The sequence below is a fragment of the Natator depressus genome, chromosome 2 (genome assembly GCF_965152275.1).
Source record: "Natator depressus isolate rNatDep1 chromosome 2, rNatDep2.hap1, whole genome shotgun sequence".
Lineage (NCBI taxonomy): Eukaryota > Metazoa > Chordata > Testudines > Cheloniidae > Natator > Natator depressus.
In genome coordinates, this window is record NC_134235.1 from 75,949,605 (window position 1) to 75,975,651 (window position 26,047).

General features: G+C 39.1%; 1 protein-coding gene across 1 annotated transcript in view; it reads right to left on the reverse strand.

Moving 5' to 3' along the window:
- Positions 1–957: 957 nt before the first annotated feature.
- The window catches only part of LOC141981853 (uncharacterized), a 39,687-nt gene continuing 14,597 nt past the window's right edge, over positions 958–26,047 (reverse strand). The window contains exon 3 of the mRNA XM_074943487.1: positions 958–1,130. Within this exon, the coding sequence (XP_074799588.1) occupies positions 958–1,130 (173 nt within the window). The remainder of the gene's footprint in view (positions 1,131–26,047) is intronic.

The window sequence follows — 26,047 nt, forward strand, 5'->3', positions numbered from 1 at the left end:
GCTATCTCCAAGAAAACTTGCAAAAGGGATTCATATGTCCCTCCACATCTCTGGCCAGGGCTCTGCTTTTCTTTTTGGGTTAGAAGGATGGCTCTTGCCATCCTCATCTGGATTACTGGGCATTAAACAGGGTTGCTACCTGGAATTGGTACATTTTACACCTTATCAATAAGCTATTTCAGAGCTTCTGCTCTATCAAGGTCTTCACTAAATTGGACCTTCGTGGAGCTTATAACCTGCTTCAGATTCCAGAAGGAGACAAATGAAAAAACATCTTCTGCACATGGTATGATATTTTGAGTACTTGGTTATGCCATTCAGCCTGTACAATGCCTCCAACATTTTCCAACTCTTAATGACATCTTTAGGGACATGCTAGACCAATTTGTGATTTACCTCAATACCCTCATTTTTTCCCCATGGATCTGGTTCTTCATGATCAACATGTATGTCAAGTTGCAGGGAGAGTCGACCAAAATCGCCTTTACGTAAAGCTTGAGAAGTGTTAATTTGACTTGGTTTCCTTAGGTGTATAGTCTCCCTGAAGAGACTAGCAATAGACCCACAAAAAGTAGTGGCCATATATGAATGAGTGTCTCCAAAAGATGCACAAGGGGTACAGCAATTTCTGGGCTTTGCCAGCTTTTACTGGGGGTTTATCAAGGGATTCTCTAGCTTGGTTGTCCTGATGACTGTTCTCCTGCAAAAAGCAGCCTGTTTCATCTGGTTCTCAGAAGCCCAATCCATTGTCGATCAGCCAAAAAGGGAGTTTACCACAGCATCCATAATTATCTACCCAGATCCCACTAAACCACACCTGGTGGAAGTTAACAGTAAAACTTTGCCACCAGTGCAGTGTTATCCCAAAAAGTGGGCCCCCACAGCCAACTTCAACCCTGTACCATTTACTCCCAGACTAACCCCTCAGAGAGAAATGATATCTGGGACAAAGAGCTGTTAGCCATCAAAGTGGTTTTCAAGGAATGGCCTCATCACCTGGAAGGAACCTGGTTTCCAGTCCATATCTTTACAGACCATAAGAACATGGAGTATGTCCAAACGGGTAATCACCACAATTAGTGCCAGGTCCCCTAGTCCTCCTTCTTTGCCTGGTGTGACTTTATAGTAACCTATCACCCAGAATCCAGAAATGGAAAGAAGGACTGTCTCAGAAGGACTAGCATCTTGAATCTGTCAAAGAACCTCCTTCCACAGTTCTTTTGGCATCCAAATTTTGTCAATGGATCAATAGACAGTAGCCTGATATTCTCTGCTATATATCCGGTGATCCATTTGCAACCCAGATCTGCCAGTCCCTGGGTGATGCAGATGTTCAGTTAGACTCAGTGTTCAGACCTCAAGATGGTGTCCTCTATCACAGGGATCCCATCTATGACCAGCCTAGACTTCAGGTCTTAAAATTGTGTCATGACATACTGCTCACTCACTAATCACGTTGGCCAAGTCAAGACATGGAGTCTCTTTTGGAGGAATTTGGTAGCTAGTTCTACATGCTTATATCAAAGAGCATGTAAAGTCCTGTGACCTCTGCTCTTGTACCAAGAGTCTTTGCTCGAAGCTGCTCAGCTTCCTCCAGCCCTTGCCCATTCTACCCCAACCTGTCTACCATGTCTATAGACTTCATAGTGAAACTGCATTAGTGTCATGGACTAACAATGATCCTAGTCAGAGTTGATCTCCTAATAAATGTGGCACACTTTGTTCCATGTTGTATGATTCCTACTTCACTGGTAACAGTATTATTATTCTAGAGCACGTCTTCCATTACCACCGTTTACCAGCCAGCATCGTGTCGGACCAAGGCCGCCAGTTCACCTGTTTTTAGTGGGAGTTTATAAAACTTTTTGGCACTGAGTCTTTCACCTCATTTGTCCCCTATGAGTTCCTTGGTACCTGCTGTCGTGGACTTGGCTAGACACCTACAAGAAGTGCACGAAGAACTCCAGGAACATTTGAGATCCACTAAAGAGGCTTACAAGCATCTTACTCACTAAGGCTGCCAGATCATCTCTAACCTTCCATAGAGGCAGAGTTTGGTTAACCAACCAGAATCTTAAATCAGCCATTCAAGATTTTGGAACAGGACAACCTAGTAACATTGAAGCTGCAACAACCCAAGTCCCTAAAGATCTATCCTGTGTTTCATATCTGCCATTTAAAATGTACACTAAGAACCCATTCTCAAACAGCTCCAGCCCATTGCCATTGCCCACAACTGTTCAAGGGCAGGAGGGATGCTTGGTCTGATGAATTCTCGACTCCCAGTGAGTTAGGGGTAAACTCCAGTACCTGGTGGACTGGGAGGGCTATGATCCAGATATCCTGTCCTGGGAGCCAGTGGAGAACATCCACACCCCAGACATCCTACCGTCGAAAGACATTTTTTCCATTCTGTAAAAGTAACTTGATTGTATTGCACTGTAGGTCCCCATCATCCAGGCTAGTCAGTGTTCACTTGGCATTTTATCCCTCATACTCTTTCTTCTCTCTCAGTTCATTTTCTTTGTTTCACATGAACCTTTTAAAATTCTCCAGATTCTTCCTCCTTTTCAATTTTAATTTCATACAGAAATTGATCAGATATTAATTTAATATTGCTAACCTCAATTAAAAGGATACTCTCAATTTAATTATTTTGCTCTTTTTCTCAAATCATGAAACACTCCCAGACCCAGCTGAAACTTTAAATGTTTCCCTTTGAAATTTTCCACTCATTGTTTACTCACAGTGAGTTGAGTTTATTTGTCTAGAATTTGTCCATGTGAATTTTGCAGTACATTTATGAAAAAAATAATAAAGAGAAGGAAAAGAATGTGCTCTTTGGAATGCAGTAGCCAAGACATTATCACCTCCTACCACTTGAGGCATAATTGAATCTGTTAAGCATGAAATGTCAAGCTTAAAATCAATTTTCCTTGCTTTTGCTGGTTTATCTATCTGCTTTAACTCAGATGATTTGTGCAATTAATCTCCCTTGTCTTTTTCACAGTTACTTTTAAATGAAGAAATATTACCACAAAAAATATTATGATCAGTTTGATCTGTTGCTGATGTTGCCCTGACTAAGGCTGTTTTTCAGCCCATTGGCTTATGTCTACCTGCCTGCTGCCTACTACCTGTCACTCTAGATCCCTTCTGGATGCCCCTGCATCCCCTCTCAACATTTTAATTATAAGTATGCAGTGTGGCCGAGTGACCGACTACATGGCAGGAGCTTCCCAAATAGAATGAATCTGCACTAGGCACTTTGTGTGCTTTAACCAGCTCTACCACCTTATTCTTTGGATTCTTTATATATAGACAAGTATAATTTTTGCCTATTCAGACATATCTTCAGTCTTTAGCAGGAATTTTCTTGTTTCTTGCAAACTGACAATCCCTTCCTTTAGAAACATACCCATTATCCAGAAAGATATAAGGCAACTCCTGCTGGACCCTGCCAATACTGTTACTGAGAAAAGGTCATTCCCAACCTCAATCAGAAGTGATAATTATCTGGAAGTCCAAGAACAGCCTCTCAGTTGGTAGCACTGAGCACCACCCATAGCTGCTGTGCCATGTGCACAAAGGGCAGCATGTATGGTGAATAAATACTTATGAAAGTCATTTCAGTAGAGTTTCAAAAACTAAAGCATCGTGAGGGCCGAATGTCAAACTCCACCATTTTCACAATGAAGTCTTTTCAAAATGAATCGTTTGAACGATGTGCATTTAAATGGTCAAATATTCATTTTCAATTGCAAATGGCTAAACACAGAAATTTCATTTCTGATCTTACAACTTTTGTGCCAAGTTTCAATCCTCTGTACATTTTCAACACCCTGAATAACAGGGCTGATAATGGAAACACTGACACCCTTGTAACTATAGATGTGCTAGCTAGTACTACAATAATCAGCAGATAATTGCTTTTAGCTTTCCACTCAGTGAATTGGGACAGATGACATTTTTCATTAAAAGAGGAGTTTTGCTGCAAGAAGGTTCATTCCAGGACATGTTCGCAGTAATAAATTTACTGCGATCTGCACTGTGGTCTGTTTTTTTCCCCCCTTTCTTTTTAATCTTGAAGCACCAGTAAGAATGGGAGACAATGGTCAGAATGCAAGAGCTGGCCTTTAGGTGTGACTCTAACCCATCCATCAAGCACTCTTCATGAGTGTGAAGTGTTAATGCTACACAGGACTGTGTGAGGAGCTGAAATGAACTGAAGTGATGGATCAGCCTGTGTGGAGAAGAGCCCTGGAGACATCCTGAAGATGCTCTGTGGGAAGTTTCACTTAGAGTGCCTCTCTATTGTACTTCAGTGTACGCTCCCTGCTGAAAAAAATATATATTGGACAAAGTGGAAAGCATTCAAGTCAGACAGTCTGTTATGCTAGGCTACTGATTCTAAGACGCATCACTTTAATTTTGAAAAAAACAAAAAAAAACCCAAAAACCAACCACCAGGGCTACAATATATTAAATCTCCAAAATGGTTATTTAAATGGTTAAATATTCACTATTGTGGGACATTTTACATTTTAGTTTTAGCTTTGCTATATTCAGAATGTGGGTAAACCATTCCTTTCCTAATTTTACTTTTTAAAATGCAAACTATTTTAGATCTAAATATTATTTGAGATTTTTGCTTTCAGAATATGGTAAAAAATAATCACTATATAATTGCGCTGATTGGGGAAAAAAACTGATACCATTCATGTAAATTAATAGGTGTTAACTTCACATATGACAGCTCTCGTAGTGTGCCCTGTATGCAACAGAAACACATTAATGGTTACTAAGAAATAATTTTAAAAAGTACAAATTGCAGGTCAGATCTTTAGTTGCTGTGTTTTAGTGAGGCTCCATTGAAATCAATGGAGCTATGCTAATTTACAAGGGTGTGCGAACACACACGCCCTTTGTAAATTAGCATAGCTCCATTGATTTCAATGGAGCCTCACTAAAACACAGCAACTGAAGATCTGACCTGCAATTTGTATGTGTGTGTATATACACACACACACGTGTACATTAGTAACTTTATTCATGTGAGTAGTCTCATTGAGATCAGGATCAAAATGTATAACCCAGTACATATCAAACTGTATGCAATATTTCTTGTAAATTTAACAACCTCTTCTTTAATTTCCTGTTTTGCTTTTTCATGGAGGTGTGTGTGTGTGTGAGAGAGAGAGAGACGGAGGGAAAAAAATAGACCTTTCAATCTGTATCAAAACAAGAGGAAAACGTATTTCTGGATCTCACTCATTTATGATCACAAATTAAAACAGGATTGCAATCAGTCTGGAGTTTGGGGCCTATCTGAAAAATGTAATTTGCAGCCATCATTCAAGACTCAATTTTTCAGATGAGTTAGTTCTTGCACTCTAGCTATCCAACAAAAAAGTAACAGGAAGTTTTCTATGCCACAGAAGGAATCAAGTTGAACCGGCTTACCAAAGCACTGACTTTGATTTAGTTGGAATATTTTTTACTCTGAAGCAACATATGTACATTGTATCTGTGGTATGTGCGTTTCACTGTATTGAGACATTTAATTTTTTTCCTGAAGTCCAATTTGGGTGACAAGGATAAAAAAAAGCATCCACTGGAAATATGTTGAACTGTCAGTCAGTCAACATGCAATTCATTAAAAGATGAGTCCTGTTTACGTATTATGTGGAATTGGAATTAAACCAGGAACAAAGTTATATTGAAAATATTGTCCCTTTTTTCAACCAGTTCTATTTATGTTACCCTGATGTAGCATAAGAAACCTATCAAACGTAACAAAGGAGTGGGATAATTGTGTGATTGGGTTTTGTGTCAATTGAGTTTGATGAAGTGGTGAATTTCAGCATAGTTTACCTCATTTAAGACTAGTCTGTAACCTAGCTACATGTGCCAAGAGAAAAAGAGGGTATGAGAAACCTTCTCTCTTCCTGAATTCCTGCAGCAGAGACTACCCTGACCATGATGAGAAGTCATTTTATTCTTGGGGCTGCTGAGCGCCCTCAAATCAAAGACTTTTCACAGGATCAAGTTATTGGCTTTGCAAGGCTATTGCCGATCACAGTGCTAGCCACCCCATTCAAGGTAAGAAGGGGACAAGCAAAGGCCCTGGTGTCACCTCTACTGGAACTGTACAGCACAGCAGGCCTGATACATCATGACACACATGCTGTGATGTTTCAAGCAGCATAGCAGGATCAACTCAGAACCATGCTCCCATAGTCTGAGCACTGCCTACCTCTTAGGCTTGTGGCTTAAAACCACAATTTAACCCTTAATTTTGGTAGCGTAAAAATGTGCAGACCAAAGGATTATGAAACAACATTTGACATAGAAATCAGGACCTAAATTTTCATAACATTATTAAGCAGATGTGAATGAACAAGATAAGTGGCAAATGCTTGAAATAATAACTCACAGAAGAGGGATCATGCTACCTATCTTCTATTGAAACAATTATATGTGAGAGATGTGCAACATTTGTCAGTATCAGGATGTACCACATCCCCTAGAATCTATACTTTTTGTTCACCCTGAAGTAACAAAGAGCACATCCCTGTATCAGTGATATGAGAGAGAGAGAGAGATACCAGGTTTGTCAGGAGAAATGCTAACAATATTGAAAGATCAGATTTGGTCACATCATGATCTGGGGCCATTGTCACCACCACCACAGAGTGAATCTATGTTACTTTGTACTATTGTTAGCACCATGCCCGCATTGCACAATGCCTTTTGATTTATGAAGAGTAATACCAAACAAAGAATGCATCCGATGAAGTGAGCTGTAGCTCACGAAAGCTTATGCTCAAATAAATTGGTTAGTCTAAGGTGCCACAAGTACTCCTTTTCTTTCTGCGAATACAGACTAACACGGCTGTTACTCTGAAACAAAGAATGATTTACTTGGATGTTGAACAAAAAGTTAAGGGAAGCGGATCCTCGTGAACCTAGAATTAGAAGCAGCATCACCACCACTAGAACTTTGATAAATTCCTATTCAAGACAGTAATGCTACTCCAATACTGAAATCAAAGTTGTAATGGAAGTTGATTTTTAGCAGGTTTCCTTTCGGCAATACTAAATATTTCAAGCTTCTTAGTCCATCCATGCTGAAGTCTCCCTTTGATTAGAATTTAAAGGATGTCACAACAAGCAATACAATGGGACTGAGATTTTCAAAAGAGCCTAAGGGAGTTAGGTGCATAACTCTCACGGAGTTTCACAGGGGCCATCCGATTTATAAATAGTGGTATCAAGCAAAGTTTAATTGATTGCTGAACAAGCAGTCCAGGAAAGGAGATATGCTAAGTTCCAGGACTGAGTTTCAAAGGGAGTTGAACACCTACCTCTCAATGCTCCTTAATCCCATCCTAGAACTTTAGCCAGAGAAGGTGCATGGCTAATCAATTCAACACAAAGCAGATGGGATTTCTAACTTTTACTGAATGTTCTCAGCAGAGCTGTCTGTACTCTAGCTTTTCCTCAGTAGAACATTGAGACCATAAATGCAACACTACTCATACGTGTCTGATACTACCAATACACCCTATAATAATCAAAATAAATCAGATGCCTGGCTTTCATGAGCTCTCATTTCCTTCTTTTAATCAACCTGCTGTGCCAGTTCCTGAACATTTGCCGCTAGTTACCCCTTGAGAGTAAATTTGCAACATGCATGGGGATTTACAATGGCTGTGATTCCCATTCACATTAATAGAGCACCATACTGAAGTTCCACTCAATTGCAGGAATTATTCAACTTTCTTTAAATTTGGTGCTAGTGTTAAAGAAGGTGGCATGTCAGTTTTAAAGTGGCCAAATTATTTAGCCAGCTGAGCTAAAAATAAAAGGATAGATAAATGTCCCAGTGTATTAATTCCACCAAGTATAGACAATGTACGTCATAATCATCAGGAAAGACTGACAACACTGCAGTGTTATTACTACAGTAATAATCCAGATAAGGTTTACATTATGAATTACATTTTGATCATTAATAATTTTCATATAGTATACAGCAAGGTTTCAACAAAAAAGCCTATTTGCAGACTGTCATTCATTCACTTGTACCAAGTTCATCCACTTGCATGGAGTAAACAACAAGTCTTTTGTCCACTATATGTATAAAATATATAAAAGGGAGACTGTCTGTACTATTTTATACCTTAGGATCTTTGACCTTGGTTTGGAAATACATTTGTTCAATTAAGGCTGCCATAACTACTAATGGAAGTAACAGTACTAACTAGGGAAAGATTTTAGTAATATCACAAGTGAACACACAGAATAATTCTTTTACTGAACTAGACTGAGTTTACATAATAATGTATATGGGTTACTCGCCCACAGGCAAGACAGGCCCACATTTAGTCATGTACCTGCACAGTTGGGGATTTGTGTGTACATGCATTTAGGTATGATCACATAAGGCTGGAACATATTTGCACACATGCAAGTACATGCAACCTAAGGGCTGAAAATAGCCTAGCTGTAACCCAGCTGGTTTCCTACTTCCTTGTTGCACTTTACTGATTCTGGCCCATGTGTCACTTCCAAGCTCTCTCTTTGTCAGTTCCTCCACCCAAATCTCTTTTTATGTTTGGTTAAGAATTTGAGTCCTGATCTTCAAAGGTATTTTGAAATCAATGGGAATTAGGTGTCTAAATACCTAGGAGGAGCTGGGCCTTGGTGCCATAGTGTAATCTATGACCTAGATCCGTTTCCCACTAAAGGTAAGGACAACATTTCCACTGATGTCACTTAAAAAGGAATAAGTAACCTAATAAAAGCTAGAGTATCAGACCCATTTTCCCTGTGATACACGATCATATTAAAGCTGGAAGTAAACAGTCCTGGAAATTATGAATCTAAGTTTATTATTTGACTGTTGTTGCTAACTCAGCTCTTTTTACAGAAAAAAAATGGACATGTTTCTATCAAACATTCCGAATCTAAATTAATAAGGATATATATCTCAAAGGTTAATAATGACTGCTTGTAATCGACAGTGATACTGTGCAACTGTTATTCAGTGTTGGCTAAAAATAAAATAGAAAAGAATGAGTAACATACAGGGTACATTATTGCATTTTCATAATGCAGTTTAATTTTGCAATCCTTCAACAATAAAAATGATTCAAGTTTAATAGAAAAACTAGAATCAAAGTGAATGAAATATCTTACTTTTTTACAGCCATGGGAAAAATTCATAATGTACAGAATGCAAGTGCAGCAATAAGGTATGAGAGAAAAACTGACAGGAATGAAATTTTATAGTGTTAGATCAGTTCTATTTTTAGCACTGAATTACACTCATTAGAGGAACAGTATCAAGCTATACTTGAAATCATATTACCCAAATTATTTATATGCTGAATTAACAAACTATGATGTGTGTGGTTTGTTTCTTTTGCTTTCCTCTCCTGTGTGGTGGTGTGTGTTGTATTGTTCTCTATACACAAATGTTGTGTGGTCAAGAAGAAAAGTGGGCACAATTCAAAGTCCATTGAAGACAATGCCTAGTATTGAAACAAGCCATTTATTAATTTATTGGAATGAAGAACTGTAATAGATTATTCTGTTTGGAGAGCCTATGAGAGCTCAATTTTGGAGTGGGTGGGGACAGAAAAGAGACCAGGACCTGAGATTCCCATGTACTAAGTATCTCTGGGGAGATGCACATTACCTTTCAACATCCATTGACTTCATTGTGTCAACTGCATTTTGCAGGATCAGTAGTTCAAGAATCTGAGTGACTTCAGTGAGCTTTGGCTCAGGCCCCAAGTTAGGCTCAACTGGCTTTTGTTTAAATTGACTTTGTAACCAAAAATAAATAAATTGCAAAAATGCCTAAGTCACTTAGCAAGCTAAGTCCCAATTTCAAAATAGATTTAGGCTCCTATAGACCAGTTTTTCAAGAGTATTTAGGTGCCTAAAAATACAGCTAGATGCCCAGTGGGATTTTCAAAAGTGCCTAATTTTGAAAATCCTACACAAAGCCCCTACCTGAGTCTTTAGACAGCAAAATGTGAAAATCTAGCCCTTGGGAACCTAAGTCCCTTTTAAAAGCCAGTATAGTAAGGCCTAAGGCCAGAATTTGAAAGGGATTTAGGAGTCTAAGCAAGCAGATAGGTGCCTAACTCCACCATGTAGGTGCCACTGATATTTTTAAAGTTGCAGCTGAAGCACCCCAAGGAGCTTAAGTCCCTATTTCTGCCAGTTGCCATTTTCAAAGCAGCCTAACTGCGGCTGACACCCCACAGCTAATGAAATGCTTGGAGTCCTAGTTCTAGCCAAAGCCAAGGAGGGCCGAAAGTGGGCATTTAAACTAAACAGGGGAATGCCTAGCTTGTCAATGTGGCCCGATACTGTTGGCATTCTCTGAACATGCCTAAGAAGATACCTGTCAGCAGGCAGGCCTGATGCAGGTCTCTCTGGCAACACAGAAGTCAGTTGTGGGCACAGACAGAGAGAGCGTGAAAGGTATTGAATGTAAGCAGGAGGCAACAAGAGAGACTGTTTCAGGTGAGAGGACATGGGATACATAAGCAGCTGACCTGACTTAGATGCTTAACTCCAGGGGAGGATTCACGAATGAGGATCCCATCTGGAGGGTGACATCTGATTATCACAACAAAAGTTTTTTTTCCTCCTGCTGTTAATAGCTCACCTTAACTGATTACTCTCATTATAGTTTGGTATGGCAACACCCATTTTTTCATGTTCTGTGTATCTGTTTATCTTCCTACTGTATTTTCCACTGCATGCATCCGATGAAGTGGGTTTTAGCCCAGGAAACTTATGCTCAAATAAGTTTGTTAGTCTAAGGTGCCACAAGTACTCCTCATCTCTCAGCTATCAGCCAGGAGAACCAGTTCAAGCCCACAGAAACCTACACTCCACCTTGACATTTCACTGCTGGCTCATTAGGTGACTTTCCACTCAGCTGGCCATTTTTTAGGTGCTTAAGTATCCCCATGCATTCCATAGGAAGCATAGAGCTGCTCACCTAACTCGAGTTTCAAAATTCCACTAGGTGTCAGGCCAAGTTCTTTAAAAATCTGACCTGTGTGACTCGGTCACTACTGGGTTTCAATGAGACACAGGCATCCAAATGCCTGAGTCACTTCTGAAAATGAAATTTAGGCTTCTAATGCTATGTGAAGTAATGTGTAAATACTAGGGCTGTCAAGTAATTTAAAAAATTGCGATTAATAACGCAATTAAAAAAATCATGTTTAGTCATGCGATTAATTGTGCTGTTAAAAATAGAATACCATTTAAATATTTTTGGATGTTTTCTACACTTTCAATTACAACACAGAATACAAAAAATGTACAGTGTTTGCTTTATATTTTTTTTTATTAAATATTTGCACTGTAAAAAAATAGTATTTTTCAATTCACCTAATACAAGTACTGTAGTGTAATCTATCATGAAAGTTGAATTTACAAATGTAGAATTATGTAAAAAAACTGCATTCAAAAATAAAATATAAAACTTTAGCGCCTATAAATCCACTCAGTCCCATTTCTTGTTCAGCCAGTCGCTCAGAAAACAAAGTTTGTTTACATTTTCAGGAGATAATGCTGCCCACTTTCTATTTACAATGTCACCTGAAAGTAAGAACAGGCATTCACATGGCACTGTTGTAGCCAGCGTCACAAGATATTTATGTGCCAGATGCACTAAAGATTCATATGTCCCTTCATGTTTCAACCACCATTCCAGAGGACATGCGTCCATGCTGAAGACGGGTTCTGCTTGATAATGATCCAAAGCAGTGTGGATTGACACATGTTCATTTTCATCATCATGAGTCAGATGCTAGCCGCAGAAGGTTATTTTATTTTTTGGTGATTCCGGCTCTGTAGTTTCCACATTAGAGTGTTGCTCTTTTAAGACTGCTGAAAGCATGCTCCACACCTAGTCCCTCTCAGATTTTGGAAGGCATTTCAGATTCTTAAATCTTGGGTCAAGAGCCGAAGCTATCTTTAGAAATCTCATATTGGTACCTTTGTTTTGCCAAATCTGCAGTGAAAGTATTCTTAAAACAAACATGTGCTGGGTCATCATCCAAGACTGCTATAGCATGAAATATATGGCAGAATGCGGGTAAAACACAGGGCAGGAGATATACAATTCTCCCCAAAACAGTTCAGTCACAAATTTAATTAAACACATTTTTAACATCAGCCTGGAAGTATGTCGTCTGGAATGGTGGTCAGATCATGAAGGGGTATACGAATGTTTAGCATGTCTGGCATGTAAATACCTTGCAGTGCCTGCTACAAAAGTGAAGAGGCCTGTTCTCACTTTCAGATGAGATTTAAACAATAAGCAGACAGCATTATCTCCCGTAAATGTAAACGAACTTGGAGTAAAATTATGTAACAAAAAAAAAAATCTACATTTGTAAATTGCACTTCTACTATAAAGAGATTGCACTGTAGTACTCGTATGAGGTGAATTGAAAAATACTGTGTCTTATTTTTAGAGCGCAAATAATAATCAAAAATAATAAAAGGTGAGCACTATACACTTTGTATTCTGTGTTGTAATTGAAATCAATATATTTTAAAATGTAGAAAAACATCCAAAATATTTAATAAATTCACTTGGTATTTTATTGCTTAACAGTGCAATTAAAATGCAGATTATAGCAATTAATTTTGTTAATTGTGATTAATTTTTTGGAGTTAATTGCACGAGTTAACTGCGATTAATTGACAGCCCTAGTAAATACCTATACAATTGTGGCCCAGGTTTTTTTACATACATACACACACACACACTTTATATAACTGAACTTTGAAAGATTTTGGATCAGCTACATATTACGGAAGAGAAAACAATTCCATGGAGATTGCAGACATCTGAAAGATATTATGAGTAATAGATGATACGTATCCCTGGGTTGCTTTGTTTAACAACTACCTTATGTAATGTTTGGCACTGTTAGATTACTCTACTGTGGAGAAACCTATGTTGCATGATGAAAAGATGAACACCTTATAAAGGCTAAGAAGAGTGATTTCAGAGAAACATTGTGTGTGTTGACATTACTGTGTGTCAATCTTTAGGGTGTCTAAAGCTCTAAAACAAGATGACCATTAAATCTCATTTAGTGCTGAAAAAAAATGAATTTGTTTTTCTTTTGAATACTTCTTACTCAATTTAGATTTCTGTCCTTTAACAGGTCCTTATACAGTTCCTCATTACAGTTCCTCAGAGTGTCTTTTTCTAGGATGTAAAAATTCTCAGTAAGTAAATAAATAGGTAATAGAATACATTAATTATATTATCTGTGCTGAAGTGACTGAATTACTGAATAGTATTCCTTGGGTATGACACCTTTTTTAACTCACATGCATATGCTAGTTCTAAGGTTTCTATGTTATACTCATCTGGCTGAACTCTTTTTTGTAAATGGTATATACATGGTATGTTACCATTCATGCAAAAGACAAACTATCTTGAATAAACATACAACTCTTAGGTGAAACACAGGGTTTGAGTGACAAATATTTAACAAAAGGAGTTCATTATCTTTGATCAGCTCAGTCAATATTTTTCATATGAGAAACAGAGGTTCCTTCTTATCAGTCCTCCCTCAATAAAATGAGGATCTCCATCTTATTATTGTTAATTTTATAAACAAACAAGAATGGTACCAGATTGATTACACTCAAACCTGAAGTTCTTTATGTTTCAATAGGCTACAGCGGTACTACTCCCAGCATTGTGCATCAGCTATGTTATGCAGGCTCTCTACCTCTAAGTGTGGAAGGCAAGTCCAGGTTTTTTTTGCTAAGTTTGCCAGAGGTGAATTGACCTAAATTACGCTATTCATGTAATTGGAGTCATTGTAGTTTAGGTTGACTTACTGCGGTGTCTACACCTCTCCTGTTGACTTACCTAACTCCTTTCATTACTGGTGGAGTACTGGAGTCGACCAGAGAACGCTCTGCTGTTGATTCAGCAGGTCTTCCCTAGACCAGCTAAATTGACCCCCCCCCCCCCGGTGCATCGATCACAGCAGAGTTGATCTTGCAGTTGTGTAGACATAGCCTGAGATCCTTTCTGCTCATGTATGCAGCCAAGTGAGAATTAAAAAGCCTAAGGCCCTTATTTAAAAAGAGGAGAAGGATGAGTGTGAGATTCTGACCAACACTTGTTCTCAGTAAAAACAGTTGTTATATTCATGCACTACTGTTGATTACATAGAGGGGAATTTTCAAAAGGGATAATTTAAGCATGCAGAAGGGAATTTGAGAACTCAGTTTTGGACACTGGAAATCGCAGAAATTTTGAAAGGGGAAGGTAGACTCTGCTGAAGTTTTGAAAATCTGCTTCCAGTTCTAAGTGTGCTGTATAAGTTGTCTGCGTACTCTGGTTCTAGCTGTGCACTCAGAAACCAGGATTTTCAGAAGGCAGCTGTCATGTGAAGTTATAGTACAAAGCCCAAATGCCACATAAGTCCTTTTCTATTCATTATGGATCCTTTTTGGTCTATATGGGAATATTTCCAGGATGTATACCAGCCCCACATCTCAACCAGTCACTAAGAAATTCTATATAGACATATTATCTTCTCTAAGTATGGGGCCAGTTATGACAAATCAACTCTTTGGGCACTGCAGGCAGAACTATGCAGAATTCTTTCAGATTACTTGACTCTAACATCTTCACAATGGAGTTTGAATCCTGGGACAATCACCAGTCCCAGAGATACCTGAACCATTGTGTGTCACTTTGTAAAGATGTGGTGACTCACCCCTGTGGCACCTCCTGCTGGTCATTGGGAATTAGCTTTTTTCCAGCATGGAGCGTCCTCTGCAGGCTGGTGGTCCACCACAGCGCTGGCTCCAGTGTCCCTCACAGACCCTGGTACCCCTTTCTCTGGGGTTCTGCCCCCTGGCAGTACCCCCACACTCTGCCTCTGGGTCTCCCCTTTCTGGGGAACCCCCAACCCACTATCCCCACCTTGCCTCAGTCTGGGCTACTGCCAGGCATCACCAAGCCCTCACTCCCTGGGGCAGACTGAAGTTTAAAGACCACTCATCATAGGCAAGGGGGTTCGGTCCTGCCGCCTTCCTCTGCCTCCCAGTACCTCTATGGGCGTTGGACCAGGCCCTACAGCCTGGGGAGTTGCCAGCCTGGAGCGCTGCCACTCAGCCTGCTCCTTTCCCAGCACTGCACCACCCTCAGTACCCTGTCAGGGAGGCAGCCAGGCCCTGCCATCTCCCAGCCTGGATAGACACTCCTTGGGCCTCTGGCTCACAGCCTTTTTATACAGGCCAGCTGGGGCCTGATTGGGGTGTGGCACAACTGTGGCTGCTTCCCCAATCAGCCATCCCGAGCCACAGCCCTCTCCAGGGCTGCTTTTAACCCCTTCTATTTTAGGAGTGGGGTAGCCACCCCACTACACACTCCTTGAGGCCAATAGCCAGGGACACTGGTGATATTCTCTGAGAATCTTATTCAATGCAAAATGTCTGCTTTGAATGACGCAGCTACCCACAGAGGTATGGCCACGTAGAGGTCACATAGGGTGACCGGTTAGTCATATGGATACTGGTGATAAGGTCACTGATATGCTATCACCAGTTATTTAAAACTCCAATGAATTAGTTTGTGGTCCAGTTTTAGTTAGGACTCTTCCCTATGGGAATATTGAAGGACTATGGCAGTGCAAGCAATCTCTAAAGCAGTTCATGCTACCTGTTCCATTACCTGCAGCATAAAGGAAGCAGGTTGGTGCTGTAGATGGAGCACTAGCTTGAACTGAAGATCTAGGTTCTATTCCCAGTTCTGCTACTGAAGGCTCTTGAACACAATGGGTGTGAGAACATAGACAGAAGACTGTTGGGATCATTGATGTAATTGCTCCTATTTTTCCATCAACTTTAAGGTTGGATTCCACGTATAAGTTGCTATTTAAAGGATATCTATTTGAGCCTTAAATTCCACAACCCCTGACTGGTATTGCCTAGTACATCAACTCTGGACAACCCTCCTCCACCCCCCGATTTAGTCAGTTATGTCCCTTTTTCCTCAAGGAGAATTTTCTCTCTGTCACAAACCAAAGAATTAAACCACCAGAATGAAACAAATAGCAACCCCCAATTGGGGAAAACTAACACCCCAGCTTGTGGGTTCAGAGACCAGTTTTCTTCCACTCAACCTGTCCTTCTAGTCCTGTAGTAGCAGCTTTTTGAACCCCCCTGTGCAGCACCTGTATGAGCCCGAGTTGGCCTTAACTCTATTTGCCAGTGACAGGAATAGTGACTGCACTCTGCAACACTGTTATATTGCTATGCTGGTATTTCTGTACTTCAAATGGAGATATAGATTTACATTCCATGTTTATTTTGGATAAGGCTTTTATTTTCTATGAAGTACCATATATCACTTTCCCCTACTATAAACAAGAAAACCTCTAAAGTTTTATTGAAGTGCACTTATCATTAGTTATATTTAAATAACTGTATAATGTGTGACATAGGTTTAATATTCTGCATCAGATTTTCTCAATTCGCTGCAATACTTTAACATACCAGAGTAAAACACTTTGATTAAAAAGTGAATTTATTACATTATTCCATCCTCATTATTCTAAAGAGCCCATATTATTGCTTCTCTGTTGCCTTCCAATTTAATTCTATCTATTGTGCAAGCTCAGCGGCCATGTTGTATGTAATTTGCTTGCTAGTTTACCTATACTCAAATGCATACACTGTGTATATAGACTATGGAATTAGAAGTGAGCTCTATAAAAATCAAATGTGAGTCTATGCTGCAAATTAGGGAAAGGGGAATAGTTTCTGCACTATGGGATCATTACTTACTAATGCTTTGAACATACACAACTGGATCAAGAGATTATTAAGTACAGAGCTGATGGCTGGTAATGATGCTTCAAACAGATTTACAAATTTCTAGAACCTCTGCTTGAAGAGTTATCAGAGAACTGTAGCTAAGTTGTAATGTACCTACCTATATTCACCGATCCCTTAAATAGTTCAAGTTACTTAATGAAGCTAATAGCCCCATCAAATGTCTTCAAAATAAATGGGGAGAAGCAGGCTTTTTGACATTCCCTATCATTTCAGCACATCTCATTCCCTTAAAATCCTGCTGCATGTGTTTGCCACCTCTTCTCCTTATAAACTTTGTCTTTTAAGGACAAAATCCTGGTCCCACTGAATCAATGGGGTTTTTGCATTATTAATTCCACATATTTATTTGCAGTTACACAAACTAACTCCCTCATCCTGCAAGCCCCACTGAAGTTAAGTGTCTGAATTCTCTCAACAGCTTGATAAAATGAGATGTTATGCACAACTTTTATTTTACCTCTCAGCCACAATGAGACTTGGTGTGATATCTCAGGATCCATTATAATAATATCACACTTAAATACCTCATTCTTCAAGAATATCTTTTCCAACCTGTACTATAGAAAAGCTAAATAGCCACTTGATCACCTGCATTTGCAGCCTGTTCTTCAACCTAAGCATGCAAAACTTCTACTGTTTCAAAATCTACTGACTGATGCCAGCCTGGTTTTGCCACACATTCATTTTGTGCCTACTATATGGAATAAGCCAATTTTCATGTTTAACATTGGCAAACTACTAATCTTTTTGCAAATGCTTGTGGCAGAAAGTTAGGCAATCCCAAGGCTATAACCATTCTGTGCTAACCTTTATTTCCCAGAAAAGAGTCACAAGTCAAAGGTAGAATACATTTCTGAGTCAGCAGCAGTGTTATAGCACAGATAAGTGTACCTATGAAAAGAAAAGTCTCTGGAAAATACCTCTCAAAACTACCTCTTAAGAAGTAAAATATCCATCCAGGGAAAGATTTCTGGGGAACACAACTCTAGACAAAATACCCACAAAATATTCTGAGTTACAAGCCACACCTGAATCCCCTTTGATTAAAGCCTCCTAGCCCCTCACTTTCCAACTCACCTCCTAAAGTGAGGCTTTTATAAATGCAGGCAGAGCCCAGATAGCCCACAGGTGAACCAAGCCCTCCTATTACTCCATCCCAATTAGTCCCCAACAGTATCCTTTAAAAAAGTGGATTCAGCTACTTTTTTTAAGCTCTTTTGGCTTATAAATGACTATATTACTACTATAGTTCACTTAATGTCAGCATATATTTAGAAATACACTTTGTTCTTTCATTATAATGTAACAAACTAAATTATAGGCTCTTGCTTTGTACATTTAATAAGAGATCTGATAAAGGAATTCATTTCTCTATCAGTATTAGTGTGTTATTCTCCAACTATATGTTCATGGATGTGCTTTGGCTTTGCATTTCTTTGCCACTTGTGCTGAGAATGCTTCTTTTGTAAAATGGCTGCTTATACTGAATACTTAACATGTCTTGTACTGACCCTTTGCTTCATACTGTGACAGACTACATACTTATTGCAAGCAAATTGATCTCTGCCATTTGTTTATCATTGAAGTCTGGGTACTTCAGCTCTTTCACGGCCAGCTAGCACGGCGATTTGTGAAGCACAGTCACCACTAGCTCTGCAAATGTCTCCTGCTTTTTGCAAGGTCAAGTCCATTTCTCACAATAACCTTATTTTGGCCTGGTTGTCAGTCATACCACAATGAATTTTATTTCTAATCAGTTTTGATTACCATTCAAGTTCACCTGACATAGCTTTATTATTCAGATCAACAGTCTCCCCTGGTCACTAGTGTCTTGTTAAGATAATAGGACTTTTCCAAGTGACATTCTTATGGGATGCAAAGTATTGAAGTTTAAATGGAATTTTTTCTACCACTTTGTAGTACATTTCATGGTCCCTCTGGAATGTATTCTAGAGCTCCAGTGCCCCAGGCTCTTACATAGGTAGCAGTTTGGAGGATTTCACCCCATTCTATTCTTTACATTACCACTTACTTCCAGAAAAATTTTGAAATGCATCTACTTTCCATCTCCAGTTCTCTGCCCAGTTTCCTTCTTGACAAATTCCAATGCCTTAATTTACTCTATTTTTGCTTTAGTTTACATCTGACGCCATGTGATAAAGGTGTGATAAACAGGAGTGTTGGTAAAAGACTAGTTTTTATTTCCTGAACCTGGTGACATGCCATGGGTCAGTGTCTCCAGAGGGACAGTGGTATATCCCTGTCTCAGAGGAGTCAATATTCACTGACTTCAGGGAATATGCCAGCCAGGTAAGGTAACCAAGCTATTCTTATGTATGCATTGTGCAGCACATGCTAGCCAGTGTGCATGCTGCTTTTTCATACTAGAGAACAAAAGTGTGAATTTACACACAATTCACCTAGCCCATCCTTCCCTGCACCATCAGGATGGTTCTTGTTATGCTCTTATGATTTTTTATGCATCACAGTCTAGTCCTCCATTCCCTGCCTGGCTCCCAGTAGTAAAGGCAAGATTAAATAATGAATTCCAAGCCAGTTTCATACAGTAACATTGTTCTCACCTACTAATATTTGTGCGGTGTGCACCTGGCACTGAATTTGGTTTACATGTGGGAGAGCCCCATATCAAAGTTAATAATGTATATATTATTCTCCTTGTCAGCTTCTATGAGTTTTCTTCTAAACTTTATATAGTTCTCTGTCCTTGTCTAGCTATACTATCAGTATGTTAAGGAACTACTATGCCTCTTTGGGCTACTGTAAAATATAAATACAGAAAAAAAAAACCACAGGTGTGATGGGTTTGGTCAAAAAGACCCCCTTGGGACGGTCACCTGATGTGCTGAAACTACCTGTGAGTCCATTTTCCCTGCCAGTCTGGGATTCCAGACCCCTGTCTTGTTGAGCCAGACATGCTACTGTGCTGCAACACAGACCCAGAGTCTGAACCATGTCCCCAAAGCTGCAGGCTTTACCTGAACCACACTCAGCAGGTACTCTTGTCTCCAGCACCCAAGCGCCCCCCCCATCCGTTTTATTCTCTATAAAGCTTATACAGGGTAAACCCAGAAATTGTCCCTCTCTAGAAGACTGATGGAGAGAGATATGCACAGCTGTTTGCTCCCTCAAGTATTAATCACTTACTCTGAATTCAATAAACAAACAAAAGTGATTCAAGTAATAACAGACAGAATAAGTAAGTTACCAAGCAAAATAAAGCAAAAACATGCAAGTCTAAGCCTAATACATTTAAGAAACTGAATACAGGTAAATCTCACCCTCAGAGATGTTCCAATAGGCTTCTTTCACAGACTAGACTCTCTCGTCTGGGCCCAATCCTTTCCCTTGGTACAGTTCTTGTTAGTTCCAGCTCAAGTGGTAACTAGGGGATTCCTCGTGAGGGGCAGCTCCTTCTGTTCTGTTCCACCCCCTTTTATATCTTTGGCACAAGGCAGGAATCCTTTGTCTCTCTCTGGGTTCCCACCCTTCCTTCTAAATGGAAAAGCACCAGGTTTAAGATGGATTCCAGTACCAGGTGACATGGTCACATGGCCTGTGAGACTTCGTTACTCACTGGCTGGCACTCACCGTATACAGGAAGGCTTACAAGTAAATAGAGCCATTTACAACCAATTGTCCTAGCTGATGGGAGCCACCAAGATTCCAAGCCACCATTAATGGCCCACACTTTGCATAATTACAATTGGACTTCAGAGTAATACTTCATATTTCTAGCTTCAGGTACAAGAATGATACATTCATACAAATTGGATGAACACACTCAGTAAATTATAAGCTTTGTAATGATACCTTACAAGAGACCTTTTGCATAAAGCATATTCCAGTTACATTATATTTATGCTCATAAGCATATTTCCATAAACATAAAAGTTAATAATGTATATATTATTCTCCCTTTTGTCAGCTTCTGTGAGTTTTCTTCTAAACTTTATATAGTTCTGTGTCCTTGTATAGCTATACTATCAGAATGTTAAGGAACTACTCTGTCCCTTTGGGCTACTGTGAAATATAAATACAGAAAAAAGAAACACAGCCACATACATTTTACAAAGAGAGCAGAAAAAAGATTCTTTAATATTTGCTCTAAATTCAACAGGCAACTACTAGATCACTCACCAAAGGCTAATATGAGAAGATTTGTACTCTGTTAAACCATTTCATAATGGAGCAACAACGTAATTTAGCAGAGATTTTTTTCTGTAATTGTGATACAGTTGGGAAAATGTAATGTGGTTCAAGGATGCAAAATCCTAATGTGTCTACCTGCAGGGAATTCTAGCATTAATACATTAAATTGTGATCTACAATACACTGAAATATTCACTCATTCATGAGGCAGTACTGGCTACTCTGATATACCAGCTCACCCACTTCAGCTTGTTTTGGTTTCACCCCTTGTGCACATTTGTTTATTTTGGTGTATCCACTGCTTTGGTATTTATGAAGAATAATACATATTAAATGGCAGTGTGGTTGTTACCACGATACAATTGTAATTTACATGTTGACTAGTAATCTTATTTTTGAAATGCTGACAATGTGACAGACATAAATTGGATAGGGTCCTTGCTGAGTCTAAAGGGCATTGACTTCAATGGAGTTCCATCTGCTAACATGAGATGTAAATTTGTGCTGAAGTTTTTGAACTTAGGCCAGTCCCTATCTCCCTGGTACCTTACATAAATAGGTTTGAAAAGGAGGTGATTCTGAGGGATGTGCTACGAAATCTGAATCTAAGTGAATTTTGCCTAAATGGCAAGTCCCTATGAATGTCAATAGACTATGTGTCCTTAAGTTTGGAATTCATGGCTAAACAGTAAAAGAGGTGATTAGAGACAAAAAGGCATCCCTTAAAAACTGGAAGTCAAATCCTAGAGAGGGAAATAGAAAGGAGGATAAACTCTGGAAACTCAGGTGTAAAAGTATAATAAGGCTGGCCAAGAAAGAAATGAAGAGCAACTAGCTAAAGACACAAATACTTACAGATCCTGCTGTACTGAAATCAATGGGAGCAGGATCATACCTTAGATATTTGAACTGCCCAGACCCATGAAGAATGCAAGCTTAAAGCCTTAGGGCTGCTGTTGCTCTTGCAAATAAAAAAAGAGGGATGAGAAAGCTGTGGACTGAAGGAGAGTGACCCAGAAGAGCAGAAAACAACGTAGTTTGAGAATAGGAAGAGCAGTGAGAGAACTGAGTGAGGAAGATGAGGGCAGCAGTGAGAGGTTATAGAAAAAAAGTGAGGACCCGGGGCTGCAGTAGGGCACTAGGATGAGAGGGACAGAGAATGGGAGCAGAAAAGCAACACAGGTGGGTGACTGAGACAACGAGAGTCCTAATTTATGGGGCAGATAGTATCAAGAGACCTGCAATTTTTGTTGTTTTCTATGAAAAGTAGTCTAGAATATGATGTCTCAGGAGGGAAAAAGGTAGGTGGTTGAAGTTCATGAATGGAAAAAGTATGAGAGCCCCTTGTAGGGAACTCTGAGCTGAGGTGAAATTCCTTTGGGCTCAGTTTCAAAGCATTCTCCAGGTTTGCTAGGCTCATAAACAGACATGTTTACTGAAACTCAATGGAGCATGCTAAAGTCAGACCAAAAAAGCAGACTGATTCAGCACAGGGGAGACCAGAGTGGCTGGATGTCAGTCATCACTGCTTCTCAAGGTTATCAGGAATGCCATGAGAAAAGTGAACAGGGAATTCCAATGAGACACAACACAATCATAGAGAGGAGTCATCCACCCTCTTTCTTACAGCAAAGTTGCTAGCTCTCCAAATCCCTCTGCCTGGTGGCTTTTTTCTGTCAATGGCAGAATTATCAAAAAGTTGCCCCCTGAGTATTTTCCATGCTATAAGCCATTGTATTTCTTATTAAACCTACTCCATCCAGCTATTAACTTGATGGGGAAGACCCAAGTTTCAATACATTCAACTTCAGATGCTCATGTGTCAATCCTGATGTGTGCCCAAAGACTCAAAATCAGCCATGGGTACTCACATTGGGAAATGGAATCACACTGATTTATATCAGCTGAAACTATGGCCCATTGAATAGTACCTTATTCTGCAGAGTGCTGTTGGTTTCAGGCCCTTTGCATTTTGCTTTATAACCCCTTTGTAATAGTACAACTTCTGTTCTTTATTCCCAATGGATTAAAAAAGCATAAAAAGAAGAAACACCAAAACAGAACCAAAAATACTCAATAATATACCATGTGTACCATGATTAAGCACTGTAGGATGTGCGCACACAGGTAGATTTTAGCAAACACAAGTGTTCATTAAGAATTCAGTGTATCAGGAAAATAGGCACAGAATGTGAAGGCTGTTCAGAAAGTGATGGTGAGGGATAGAGAGATGAAAGGAAAGCCCTCAACCCACAAACCCAGAAACAAAACTCAAAACAAACTACAGTTTGATCCAAAACAAACTTCTATTGTTTTGGGGAATTGTTAATTCTATATCCTGAGTTTTTTTTAAAAATGAATCCCCTGCATTTCATGGTTCTGTGAATACTGGTTGCCTTTCTAACAAGACTGGAAGGATACTATACAGTAACAGAAGAAAAAAAATTTCTTACAAAAGTCCCAGGTAAACATCCAAATTGCTGAGTACTTTTCTGAGCTCATCCTGAAAAGAAAACTTCTTGAGATTAGGCCAGAAACTCTTGCAAAAACTAAAATCATATTAGACAGCACATTGTGCTAAATTTTCCTAACATATATTTGCTATTTTTAAGTGTTATACGTTTTCTGGGAAAACAGATGGTGGGAGCTCATAACCAATGACTCAGACCTTGTAGTCCTTGCTGACAAAACTTCCATAACATTCAAGAGGAGTTCTGCCAGCAATTTGGGACTGTGTAAAAACTAAGTAATAACTTCAGGATTTCGGTCCAATGCATTGTTACAATGCTGTTGCTTCCTCACATACAGAGACAAATTATAAAGTTGCTTGCTAATTCTTTTTTTGTTTGATTAAATCTAGGAAGCCCAACCAACTAGTCAGGTACATGGGCCTGATCAAAAGCCCACTTAACTCAGTAGGAGATTTTCAGTGACTTCAGTGGGCTTTGCATCAGTCCCCCATAAGCATAAGTACTGAAATAATGTGGTAAACAGTGTTCTCACACAACATTTGACTGAGCCTGAACCATAAAACAGCAGAAGTCTAATGAGAAAACTTACTCCTGTGAAAATTTCCAGCCCAATTTCTAGACCAAGGATTTGGATAAATTCAAGAAAACATACATCTCATCATATAGAGGATTCAGACAGAAAAATGAAACGTTATAAGGCAACATCCTGATATTGTCAGAATATTTTATAAGGGGATCGCTAACTGAATGTGGTTAGTCACTGTGTGACCCACAACTGAATAAATTCTTTAAAAGTTATAAGTATAATCTTTAGAAAAAGCACTTAATTTAGCCATATTTCTACCATATTTCTCTGTGGTGAAAAGGAAAAAAAAGGCTTCCAAAGTTTTCTTCTGCAAATGTGCACAGAATTTGAATAAGTTGAAGACGAAACACAACAGGTATCCTGTGTTATCACTGTCCCTGATAATCCTTAACAGGACTATCAGTGGCCTGGCCTTCGACTGGATCATTTTATTAATCCATTTGTGTCACTATAGGTGATTTGAGGTCAGGTTTGTTGATTTATTTTCCACTACCAGTACCTGGAGTATTTTTTGCTATGGGGCTGATCCTGTTCCAATTACAGTTAATGTGTGTTTTTCCATTGACTGCAATGGGAAAAGAAATGGCCTCTACACATCTACTGTAATTCAGTGATTGTATTGAAGAGTACACAGTATGTCATTCCCATCAGGGAACACTAACAGGAAAATGGTTTTTTGGTGCCAGCTGCAAACCTCATGGTGCCCTGCTACTGTATTGAAAATGACACATAAATTCCACTGATCAGAATATATTATGGCAACATGCAGAAAGGAACAAGTTCTGTTTTCCACGAGACAAAGGAAGGTATTATATATAAAAGCTAAGTGTTTCAAAAGACAGGTATCCTGGGCATTTTATGGGTAAAAGACAAATGTCCTAGGGCCACTTTTTATTAAAGAGACTTGAATGTCTGACAGCAGTGCAGACACATCACACAGCATAAACTGATTGAAACATTAAAGGGGGGAAAGCTAATTACATGTTTGACTAAATCCATGATAAAAATAAGAGATTTTTTACTTGATTGATAGGTGGAAACTGGGTCCTGAAAGGACATCCTTATTATTCATCTTAATCAACACCTTTCAAACAAGCTGAAATCTCAGAGGCAAGCATAGCTTTAAGCACTTTTTTCATGCCCCTGTAGACTCTTTTGAAGGTTAGGTAAGCACCAAAATGTTACCTTTTGTTTCTCTTTTGATTTCTATACGTACCGCAAGATTCCATGTCTTCTTCTTTGAAGCTTAAGCTGTCTGCTATTTTTGTGTTGCTTGTATCCCCTTCTAGTCCCTCTTGCTTTTTCTAACTCTTTTAGCTTTCCTTTTCTCTTAGAGCTTTGTGTAATTCCTTGGAGCTTCATGCTGAAGAGGCATGACTTGACTGCAGGCTTTCAAGAGTCACAAATGAAATGAGCTCAGGAACTCTGTCTCCTGATGCCAACTGTGAAAAGCTTTCCTAAATGCTGCACTTTTGGCGGTCAATTATTGAAGCCAGTGAGAAAAGAAGGGAGTAATAAAATGATGGGTAAATTGACACCAATACCAGACAGCAAAAACAGTTTTGATTTAATGGACAGTAGCGTTATTGATTCGTGTCCCGCACAACACAATTTAAAAGCAAATAAAATCCATTACTTTCAATGGCAGACATTTTAAGAGACACTGACTGTCTAATGTTTACAATATTTCATTGGGTTTGTGTTGTCTCTTTAATTCTGTAGATTTTGTCACCACTGACTCAAAGATTTGAGGTCACATAATTCCTAGAACTATTTCATTAATAGTTACATTTCAGTAGAAATACATACATCCACAGAATCCATCTAGACTTTGATTGTCATCTTGACTGATCATCTCAGCCAAGCAGGGCTACCACTTTGAAATGAAATCTCCAAG